General features: G+C 48.4%; 1 protein-coding gene across 1 annotated transcript; it reads left to right on the top strand.

The window, feature by feature from the left end:
- Positions 1-801: 801 nt before the first annotated feature.
- Positions 802-3,227, top strand: LOC116072234 (U8 snoRNA-decapping enzyme). Its single transcript, XM_031343578.1, has 3 exons — positions 802-957; positions 1,038-1,307; positions 2,060-3,227. The coding sequence occupies exons 1-3, from the start codon at positions 820-822 to the stop codon at positions 2,237-2,239; spliced, it is 588 nt and encodes a 195-aa protein (XP_031199438.1). The 5' UTR covers positions 802-819; the 3' UTR covers positions 2,240-3,227.
- Positions 3,228-11,659: the final 8,432 nt, after the last annotated feature.

The following is an 11,659-nucleotide window of genomic DNA, read 5'->3' as shown; positions in this document are numbered from 1 at the left end:
TTCTTTGAGAGTCACCTCTTCCCTTCCTTAAATATACACAGGTTCTTAATATATGAACTCAGCTTCAAGTGGGGCAGCCTAGTTGAAGAGAAGGATCCTGACTCCCACCTCTTTCCCATTTTTCTCCAGAATTTAAAGTTCTGAAGGTATTTTAATTTACTGCTAGTGTGGTGGTGGGGGTCTGGGGGGGTGCCCCATCTGACTTCTCCCCACTACTCTTTTCTGTGCTTTAGTAACATCCTCAGCCAGTCACCCCTCCCCAGCCTTCCTGTGTGACCTGCGACATTTCCATAGGCCATTTTCCACATTCCAGGCCCCACACCCAGATCCCACAACCAATGCAGTTGCTTGTTGTGACCACACCCACTGACCACTCCTCTTCCCTGAAAGCGTTAGCTCTGTCTTGGCGCCGGTCTCTGCGCCCCCTTATAATCAGACAACCCCCACATTTCCACCACTCAAGAGTTGTTACACTCACCTCTCCTTTCCCCCATTACCCTAGGATAGGAATAAGCTCTAAAGCCAGACTACCTTCCTCCCATCCCTAGGCTCCTTGCTATGGATGGACCAACCCCGTACAGCTTCCTAAAACTTGTCCTTTGCACTGCCCGGACTCCTGAGTAAATTATACTCGGGCTCCAAACACCTCCTAACCTTAGCGGCCCGAGCCTGTCTTTATCTTATTAAACCGTTCAGCACAGCCTAAAGGTCAATCCAACCTGTCTTCCCGGCTCCTCCTTGATTGGCTGCTGCGGAGTCTCGCGAATCCCCGCCCCGAGGCGCTGACCTCTGCAGGAACCCGGAAGTGCGAGCCTAGAGATGGAGGGGGATCGGAAAGTGGAGCTCAGCGAAGCCCTGGCTCTAGGGCCGGGCTGGCGCCACGCCTGCCACGCGCTGCTCTACGCGCCCGACCCCCGCAAGCTGTTCGGCCGCATCCCGATGCGCTTCGCTGTGCTGGTGAGGACGCGGGATGCATGGCTGCTCCCTGCCCCGGGGCCCGCGTGCCCCGGCCAACCATCATACCCTCCTTCCCCCAGATGCAGATGCGCTTCGACGGGCGCCTGGGCTTCCCTGGCGGCTTCGTGGACGCGCAGGACAGCTGCCTGGAGGACGGACTGAACCGTGAACTGCGCGAAGAGCTGGGCGAAGCGACGTCTGCCTTCCGTGTGGAACGCTCCGACTACCGCAGCTCACACATCGCGGCCAGACCGCGCGTGGTGGCCCACTTCTATGCCAAGCGCCTGACGTTGGAACAGCTGCAAACTGTGGAAGCCAGGGCACCTCAAGCCAAGGACCACGGGCTGGAGGTGGGACCAGCCTGGGACCCACTCCACCTCCCATCTATCCTCCCCGCAACCCCTATGTCCCTCACCAAGAAAAGCCACTGGGTAGAGGAGATTTTGACCCTCCAACTTTGAATTCTTTCAAGTTGCATGAACTAGTTGGGATCTTGGTCATCTCCAAGCAGGATAATTCCACCTATTCGGCCACCTTTAGTGGCCTCTGCAGAGAACTTTCTAGAACACACATCCAAGGGTCTCTGCTGCTCTATGCTAGTGTACATGTTACCCTAAGCTCTTGACTTGGGGCTCATATTTCCCTTAAGCAGAAAGCATGTCAGTGAGTCTAATTCGAGGGAAGCCTGTGTGTAGAGATGACTCTGAACCTGGGGGTGAAGGCGCCATTAAAACTGATTAGTGAGCACGAGTTGGCAGTGTGTAGACTGAACAGTTCATCGGGATCAGTTGGGTTGGGTAAGGGTGTCAGAGGAAGACTTGGGTATTTGCATTTTTCTTGAGCAGCCAAGCGATACCTATACAGTAGTGTAAGTTCTGAGTTTTGAAAAGGATGGAGAAAGATTAGCAAGGATGGCGCTTGGCACCCAGCATGGGTCACTTGTCCACAGAGACCCTTGGCGGCTCTCTTGGCTCTCCTGAGGTATGATTATCGGGCCTGGTTCTGCTTGCCTGTTCTCTGTAGAGTTCTGTTCTGAGGTAGATAAGGTAACTGCTTGAGGTACGTGAAGTGCCACTTGTTGTCCCCTGTCTGCTTTTCATAGGTGCTGGGCCTGGTGCGGGTACCCCTGTATATCCTGCGTGATGGTGGGGGAGGCCTGCCCGCCTTTCTGGAGAATTCCTTCATTGGTGCTGCCCGGGAGCAGCTACTAGAAGCCCTTCAGGACTTGGAACTTCTGGATCCTGGTACTATTGCAAAAGTCAAGATCCCAGATTCTAAGTAGGATCGGACCAGCGTGGACCCCTGGAACCCAGAGGGCCTTGGTTTGAGGGAAGGAGAGAAAAAGGGAGGGAAGGGCAAATGGTTTCTCTTTGGGGTCTGAGGGGTTGTAGATGATGCCGGATTAACAACAGAGATGAATATGCAACGTTTTCAATGGAGGACCTTGTCTGGTGGCATTAGGGATAAAAGGCCTTTCTTTGTAGTACCCAGAGTCCTTCCTTATACATGGACAAACAGCCTGGAAGCTCCAGGTATGTATGTGTGTAGTGTGTGGTACACACTGCCATCCGTGCAGTTTAACCATGATGTGGCATTTGGCACATCCCACTCCTTCCTGGTAGATGGGAGGACTTCCTTCCCGTGTGCTGCAAGGCTGCTGTCCAGTGTCCTGCCCCGCCCATGCCCGTTAGGGAAGCAAAGGATGCTGGTTCTCTCTGAGAATCGCCCTGGGGCTTGAGAATTGTTACCTGGGGCTCGAGCAAGGCAGTGGGTTTCAGAAAGTGACGTAAGGGCCTACCCAGCCCTGCATTCCAGCTGAGGGCTGGAACCCCAGTCAAGGGCTTCTTGGGCTGAACTGAGGCCTGAGTCCTCAGTCCTGATACCCGTCTTCCAGCGTGTTCATCTTTGAGCTCTCTTTGTCTCTGTCTAGGCTGCTCTGCCAAAAAAATAAAAAAGAGGCATCTGGTAGAATAGGCTGATATCTGGTCCTCCAAGCTCCTGAGCTCTTTCAAAAGGTACAAGTTAATACTTGCTCAGTGGTGGGTACGGTGACAGAAATGGAGACCCACTGCTCTTGTCTTTAAGACTTTAAGACTTCACAGTGAGGAGTAGGCACACAGCGTCATGAAGAGCACTACACAGTAAAAAGTTAGAAGCTTTGCCAGTCACCTGGTGTCTGGGGGAACCCTTTAACCCTGCCATGTCAAACTTACCTGACAGTGTTTAAATCCATGGTCATTGAGTCCCAATAAAACACCAATGAAAAAGCAGCTGTCTGGCTTCTGGACTGCACTTTATCAATGACTGCTCAGCTGGGAAAGATAGGCTGAGGTTTGCGATGCCTGTGTTTGTAAGCGTTCTGTTGACATTCTTTCACTTGGGTTCATCTGAAAAGGCCCTCGTTAAAAAAAAAAAAAAAAAGGACACCCCAGGACAAACTTCCTAATCAGGATCTTGGGATGTATTTCATAGTCAAGTAACTTTTTAATTTCAAGACTGTCCCTGTGACTGATGGGGAACTTTTGAAAAGTCTCAAATTTCAAAATTCTCGAATCCCAGGGATTGTAGCTCATGTAGCTTTGCTTGACAATCCTGAGAGCCTGAGACTTACTCCTGGCATTGCATAAATGGCATGGTGGCAAACACCTGTAACCCCAGTGCTCAGGCGGAGGGTCAGAAGTTCAAGGTCATCCTTGGCTACGTAGTTGAAGGCCATCCTAGGATTCACGAGAGCCACCCCAGAAGCCCCCATCTCCACCTTTTAAACAATATAAGTCTAGATAATATTGAGCTGGTAGATAGAGCCTGTCAGGAGACTTCAAGAAGGCTTCATTACCTTAGTAGAGAGGGTTAAAAGGCCAAGCTCAGGTGGGAACAAAGCCCCTGTATCTAGTGATCAAGTTGGATGGGTTCTTTCATGACTCAGTACCCAGAGAAGGCTACCAAAAGATCAGGGTAGAAGCTACAAGATGACTGATCCAGGCCCTGGAAATATACAGTGTAACTTCCATACTCCATTAGCCAACCAAGTCATTTAATACTGTATTCAAGGGTTGGGGATTAGGCTCCATCCTTGCTAGTGGTGTAATGGGAGAAGTAATAGAGGACTTGCCACCAACATTGACGAGAGCCTTTCACAGAACAGAGTAAGGTCAATAAGACACCAGTAAGCAATGGGAGGCTGTGCTCAAGAAAGAAGTGGCAGCTCTTTTGGCACAAGATCTTTACAGGCCCTGGGGATGGCCCAGTGCATATTTCAGGCAAGTTACTTCTAGTGTGGATCAGAAATCAGAAGGAAGAACCTGCCACAGTAGTTTCTATGGGAGAGGGTGGTGACCCAGAAAAGGGTTGAATAGTGAAGGGGAATAGAGACAGACATGGGGCTGGGGGCCATGGTGTTATCTGACAGAGCCTGGTTGGTAGAGAAGGGAGGTGGGGAATTCCAGGGTGACTTTTAATTTTGAACTACAGGGTGTTTGTATTGTGGATGAAGACACAACTCAGTGGATAAGGGAACAAGATTTGAAGACACAGTGACATAAATCTGAGTTAATGCAATAGACAGCATGGAAGTTCTTTCTTGAGATTATCTATAGAGAAAAGAGATGATCAGATCAAAGCTCCAAGACTTGGGAAGTTGGGTAGAACATGGTAAGACAGATCAGGAACCTGGGAAAAAGCTACTTTAACAAACCACACAGTTCTAGGTGCTTCTAAGAGCTTTGGCGAGTTAGGTCAGAAAAGCCCATTGGATTTAGCATCAGCCATTTTATTGGCTTTGTTGGGAGCAGTGTTAGGAATATGAGGGTGGAGGGCTAACAAACTATGGACAGCAGACTGCCGAGACGGGGTTGAGCTATAACGTGAAATTTAAAGGAGAAACCAGAGTTCCTTCCCATGGTTAATTGCTCGAGTAGGAAGCTGGGCATTGGGGTGGGGGGTGGGACTACAAGAGGCGTGGCCTAGTTGTGAGAAGTGGATCTTTGGAGTTGTTATATAGCTTGGACCTGGACCTGATCTTGTTACTTTGTTTTGCTTCCTGGTTGCCATGAGCCAACCACCATTTGTCTCCTGTACTCATTTCCCACTGTGTCTCTGCCTTGCCATAGGCCTCAACTCAATGCAGGAAGCCAGACACGAAATATGAAAGATGCATTGAGATGAACCCTTGCTCTTGTATAAGTTTCCAAATGGTGATAAAAGGCTGGCTGTCATACCAGGGTTCAGAAACTCAGATGGAGATGCCCACCAGTGCTGGGGTCATTTCAGGGAGCAGCAAGGAGGGAGAGATTATGTCTTCAGGAGAGAGTCACAGGAGAGGTTGAAGCGGCCGGTTGTGGTGAGATGGATGTGAAGAGTTAACTTGGGAGTACTCATCAGATCCTGTAAAGGAGGGAGGATCCGGGAAGTGGAGCTCAGGCAGAGAGAGCTCAGGCAGAGAGAAGCACTTGTATTTGGGGAGCTGAAGCAATCTCAGGGAAAGCTATGGATCAAGTGAGAACACAGGGTGGCTGGCCAGAGGTGGGAGGCAAGCTCTAAAGGGATGAAAAATCCTGGGCTGGAGAGGCAGAGAGTTGGGTGAGCAGTCAAGTAAATTATAAAGCCAGAAGGGGACACATGTTAGAGAGGTATGGAAATCAGGAGCCAACATCCTTGGTGACTCAGAAATGACCAGAGATGACAGAACAGAGTGGCCATGTCAAAACATGGTTTCCCAGGTCAGTAGCACTTAAAAGGGGGAAGCTGGATAGAGCTCTGAGGAAAGCAATTCAAGGCCATGTGGATGCCAGCAACCTGGAAGGAGTGCATGTTGAAACATTAGCGATCATACTATTCCAAAAGAATAAGCATCCCCTCACCACAGAGTGGGCACCAACCAAGTGCCAGTTACACCCAAATCTAGCTAAGCAAGCTAATAGATTCATTGTGCTTACCTAACCTATAGGAGAGAGAGAGAGAGAGAGAGAGAGAGAGAGAGAGAGAGAGAGAGAGAGCCAGCATTGTGGCATGTGTGTATGTGTGTGTGTGTCTGTGTGTGTCTGTGTGTGCCTGTGTGTGTGCGCCCCCGCATACTGTAAACTTTACTGAATGTAGAATCACGTTGTAGACAAATCCATGGCATGCCCATGAGGGATTTTTTAGATTAGGTTCTGAAGACTCACCTTTACTCTGGGTGCCATCATTCAGCGGGCTGGATCCTGGACTGAATAATGCGACTTGGGTATCAGTGTTCATCTCTCTTTGCCCCACGTTGTGAGTTCAATGTGACCAGCCGCCACAAGTTCCTGATGCTGTGATTTTCATGACATAAGGAACTGCAGTCTCAAACCGTGAGCCAAAATAAATGCCCCTCCCTCAAATCTCTTTTGTTACGGTATTTGATCAAACAATGAGACAAGTATAGGACCCTCCCAAAGAGCTACGTTGGTAATAAGTTTTGAAGACATCCTACTTGGCACAAACAACTGCCTCCCCATAGCTATAGACAGAATCTCTCTGTCAGTCAATCTTTCTTCTGCTATGGACTTTAGGACTTCCCATGACCACGTACAGCCAGGGCAGAGCCATATGCAGTTGCTATGGATACACCAGGGGGAGCAAGTGACTGGAAGCTCAAGTGAGCATATAATGACCTTTTCTTCTCCCTCCTTCCATAAGGGAGTATCAGCAAGCCAGGATCTGTTGAGGGTCTCCTGTCAGTTATTGCAATTATTAAAACACTGATCCCTGTATTAGGCAACATGACAGTCCAGGGCAAGGATTTCATCCCCCTGCCTTTTCTACTGACCTGGCCCTCATCTTTGCATCTCTAGTTTCTGTTTGATAGTCGGATTTAACTATCAGCTTGACAACAATTCGGAATCAGCTGGGAGAAGGGCTTCTAAATATGTCTGTGAAGGATTAGAGATATTGGAAGATCTCTGTCCCTCCTCCTGTGAGGGTGGTGCCAGTTCCTGGCTTGGGGTCTTGGAATGAATATCAGAAAAAGCTAGTTAAAAACAAGCATGCATCCATTTCTCTCTTCTGACTGGAGATCTAGTGTGGCTGGCTGCACTAGCGTCCTCATGCCTTGACTTCCCTTCCACAGCTTGATGAAACAATAAGCCAAAAGAAACCATGTCCCCCTTAAGTTGCCATTATTGGGGCACTAAGACAACACCCTGACTTACCTAAGAAACATCCTTCATAAGCAGTGGGCTCCTTCAGCCATCACACACTGGTGGGTGTTCTGGGTTTAGTTCCCTGGCCTGGTCCTGATGGTGCCTCCCTCGCAGGAGAGAACCAGGCTAGAATGTGCATGTCTCTTCTCACCCACTCCCATCCTCTTGGGGGATGGTCAGCTGGGATGACAACCACACAGGGCTCACTGTGTCCCTGTCAGCACAGTGCTCTGGGGAGGGAAGAAGGTGGAAGCTCATTTGACCTCCAGCCCTGCTCCCAGCAGCCAGGACTTCCAGCTGAGCACTGACTTCCTTATCTCAAGCTTGGGGTTGTGATTCCTGGGGAGAGGGTTAATGGAGGGAGCACTTGGCATTAACTTTGGGCAGATCAGCCAGCACTGTGTCAGCACAGGCTGCTGCTGCTCCTTCCTGGGAGGATACGGGGCACGTCACCCTACCACACACACACACACACACACACACACACACACACACACACTGATACCTCTCTCAGCAGAATCAGCAAGAAGTTTCTACTTCTCAACCTTGCACTTTCCCTCTTTACAGAAATTACTTTAAGACTTCATTCTGTCCTGAGCCCAAGTCCTTCGTCAGTTGCCAGGTTTGAGGCGAAGCTGCTGTTTCCGGGCAGGACCGTACTGGGAAGGAGAATGGTCTCCTGTCAGTGAAGTTGGGCTCTAAGGGAGGTTAAGTTGAAACAGACATAGCTAGTGAGAAAGAAGACACTCGAGAGGAAGAAAAACAAGAAGTGGGATGGAAAAGAGTCTGCCCTCGCCTGGCCTGGCGGTGGTGGCGCTCGCCTTTAATCCCAGCCCTTGGGAGGCAGAGGTAGGCGGATTTCTGAGTTTGAGGCCAGCCTGGTCTACAGAGTGAGTTCCAAGACAGCCAGGGAGGGCTACATAGAGAAACCTTGTCTCGAAAAACCAAAAAAAAAAAAAAAAAAAAAAAAAAAAAAAAAAAAAAAAGAAGAGAAGAGTCTGCCCTCATTCCTTTAGACCTCATCTCCCCAAAGAAGAAGGCATGTGGCTTTTCTCACAGTCACCCTGAATCCCATCATCCCAGCTGAGTATGGCAATCCCTTTGGTGCAGGGGACACTGGCAAAAGCCTCCAGGTGAATCAGGCTCTATGCTCATCCTTGTTGTCATGCTAACAAAGCAGCAAGAGTGATCAAAGGCACAAGGAACCTCCTCACCAACCAACCTCTCCCGGCTGGAGGGAACTGCATTCTAGACCCCTTAAAAGCTCTTAGGTCTCCCTGAAGCAAGCACCTAGCAAATCCAGACTTCGAAGACTCCATCTTGGCTCTCTTCCTCTCCTTGGGCATAATCACTGGGGTATGTTCGCCAAAGTGACAAGCCCTGTGCACCCCTTAAGTGAAACCGAGCAGACCCATAACAACAAATGTCCTGTTTCCTTTCATTTGTAGAAATGGTAGATGGAACTTGGATGTAAAAGCAGAGTGTACCAGGGAAGACAAAGCAAGAAGGAAGGAGGGGAGGCATGTGGAAGAGTAACAGCAGGGGGGAATATGATAAATGCACACTGCATTTGGGTGTGGCTATGTAACCTTTCACTCTACACAATATCGTTCTTGTAGAACAGGAGGTCCCAGTCTGTTCCCACCCTCACAGTCTCCACCCTCTTGGGCTCCTGAAGGTCACACCTGATCGATTTACAGCATCCTGACTCCCAGCAATAGTTCCAGGGTGTGGGTGAGGCAAAAGTCTATTGACCTTGGGGAGAAGGACTGTTGAGTGATCTCATGTTTGAGAGCTACGGAGTGGAAGGAAGAATTGACCCCAGTCAGCTTCAGGAATCAGGACGTGCCAACACCATGTCCATTCCATGGTGCAACATGGAAAGGGTTGTGAACCGTAGAAAGGGTGAAGAACTGGGTTATCTTGTCACAGAAATTACTCAGGGGATTTAAGGAAAGCATGGGGTTTGGAAGGAAGGGGAGAGGTGATTGTGTAGGCAGCTCCAAGGGAGGAGTTTAAGGAAATTATTTTGTTTAAAGAGACAGAGAGAAAGAGAGAGAGAGAGAGAGAGAGAGAGAGAGAGAGAGAGCTTCACAGAGCCCCCAGAAGAATGAACAGCACCTTTAAGCCAGGAAGAAGTTCTTCTGATGAGATGGGAGAGCAAATGCCCTAGAATACTACGAAAAGGCACAAAATTATCAGTAATTCCAGAGTACAGAAAAATTGATTGAAATTTTGAGGAGAAATGAACAGAATAGTAGGTGTACTTATACAACTCAGTCTTTGATGTGTAAAATGACAATAGAAATATAGGTGTCTAAATCTACAATTACATCAAGGAGGGTGGTGACAGCAGTCAACATTTTGAGGTGCATGTGAACCAATGTCTATGTTCTTTTCACACTCACACACACACACAGAATAATTGATTGGGGACTTCTCTCATTGTTGTTTTAGATTACCCGATTTATGGCAGGAAAGGTTAATCTTTGCTAGCTTTCCCCTTGGCACTGCTGAGATGTCAATTCTCTTTTAAACCAACATGTTTTCTTTCACTAAGTGCAGTTCATATGCTACTCATCCCTGTCAAGTCCCACTTGTCTCAAATCTTCTAATGTCCTGGTGTCCTCATCAGTTTCCAGACAGCTTTCACAGACACACACCATGTTTCCATTGGGCTGCTGTGGCAACCTAAGCTTGCCTCTTTGGTAGCGCATGTTGACTACCCAGGATTTTGTCCTCAAATTGCTTTGGGCCCCAGAGAAGACAACTTTATGTCCCCAGGATCTCTTACGTTGTTCCAAAAGAAGTCTTACTAGCACTTAGTCAAATGCTTGCTGAATCTCTCCATGAGCAGTCTTTGCTTCTCTAAAGCTTTAACAAACCTCCATTGAAGTTAATTTTGAATATTAATTCCAATTAATTGTTTCCTAAAGTTTTTTGTTTTTCATACTGCCATTGAGCTAGGGTTCCAGTCTCTCTACAAGCCTGGGGGGTGTGTGGTCTTGAACAACATGCTGGGTCTTCATCTTCTCACCTCTGGTGGACATCTCAAGGATGCCCTGTGTTTTCTATTACTTAGAATAGAACCCAAGTTACTTTGTCTTGTTTCTGTGACAAAATGCAAAACAAAACAAAACAAAACAAAACAAAACAAAAAAACAACTAAAGGTTTGTTTTAGCTCATGGTCTAAGAGGGGTCTAATATGTCTTCCTTAGGGTTTCATTACTCTGAAGAGATACCATGACCAAGGCAACTCTTATAAAGGCAAACATTTAACTGGGATCGGCTTACAGTTTCAGAGGTTCACTTCATTATCCTCATGGTGGCAAGCACCGCAGCATGCAGGAGACTTGGTGCTGTAAGAGCTGAGGTCGGCACCTTTTTTTTTTTTAAGATTTATTTATTATTATACGTAAGTACACTGTAGCTGTCTTCAGACACGCCAGAAGAGGGTGTCAGATCTCATTACGGGTGGTTGTGAACCACCATGTGTTTCCTGGGATTTGAACTCAGGGCCTTTGGAAGAACAGTCAGTGTTCTTACCCGCTGAGCTATCTCGAGAGATCTGCATCTTGCTCTGCAAGCATCTGAAGGCAGCTGACCTCTGCAAGCAGCCTGGAGGAGACTATTGTCCACCCTGGGCAGAGGCGGAGCACAGGAAGAGACTGTCTCCCGCGGGCAGCCAGGAGGATCTGGCTGGATCACACTGGCCAGACTTGAGCGTCTATTTGAGACCTAGAAGCCCCGCCTCCACGCTAATACACTTCCTCTAATGAGGCTACACCTCCTCCAATAAGGCCACACCTCCTCCAATAAGGCCACACCTCCTAATGGTGCCACTACCATATATACTAAAATCACCACAGGATGCAGCCCATCATGGTGTGGCAGGTATGGTGGAAGGCATGTAAGGTGGCTGGTCACATTGTATCCACAGGAAGCAGAGGGTGGAGAGACAGTGGGGCTTTAAAAGCTCAAGACCCACCCTTGGGGCTCCACTTCCACCAGTGGGGCTCAGCCTCCTAAAGGGTCCACGACATTCTCAAACAGCTTCAGCACCTGGGAAGCAAGCCCGAGGCAGGATATTCTACACTCAAACTCCCGCAGCCTGGGACCTAGGACTCACTCCACAAGTGCCTGTCTGAAATACGATCTGAACGTGAAATGAAGCTAAATCTTCCTGAAGATTCTCCCAGAGGGGGAAAACTAAAACAAAAACACAAAAGCCGACTCCACGTCCCCTCTAAATCATCCAACCACAACACTGAAAATTCAAATCTACAGGACACATCTTACACAAACTCCCCAGGCTGCCTGGAGGTTTCCTAGCAATTTGTTACCATGACATTTCCTAATCCTCACGTGACCGGCACAGCACACAGGAACACCTCCGAATGCTGAGCTCTGAACTGGAGACCAGACTAGCATTTACTTGATTTCCTCTGAATGGTCCTAGAGATGACTCCCTGCCCTCTTCTACCTGTGTGGCTGGTCCTTGAGAATCTATCATCTTTCTTTTTTTCTTTTTTTTTTTTTT

Source organism: Mastomys coucha, unplaced genomic scaffold (assembly GCF_008632895.1).
Source record: "Mastomys coucha isolate ucsf_1 unplaced genomic scaffold, UCSF_Mcou_1 pScaffold23, whole genome shotgun sequence".
Classification (NCBI taxonomy): Eukaryota; Metazoa; Chordata; class Mammalia; order Rodentia; family Muridae; genus Mastomys; species Mastomys coucha.
Note: the sequence above shows the minus strand (reverse complement) of the source record. Positions and strands in the feature narration are given on the sequence as shown.

Bases quoted from the DNA above. Each gene is read 5' to 3' on its own strand.
- LOC116072234 (XM_031343578.1), top strand. From the start codon at position 820: ATGGAGGGGGATCGGAAAGTGGAGCTCAGCGAAGCCCTGGCTCTAGGG. The intron at 958-1,037 runs GTGAGGACGCGG...TCCTTCCCCCAG, and splicing joins CGATGCGCTTCGCTGTGCTG to ATGCAGATGCGCTTCGACGG. The intron at 1,308-2,059 runs GTGGGACCAGCC...TGCTTTTCATAG, and splicing joins CCAAGGACCACGGGCTGGAG to GTGCTGGGCCTGGTGCGGGT.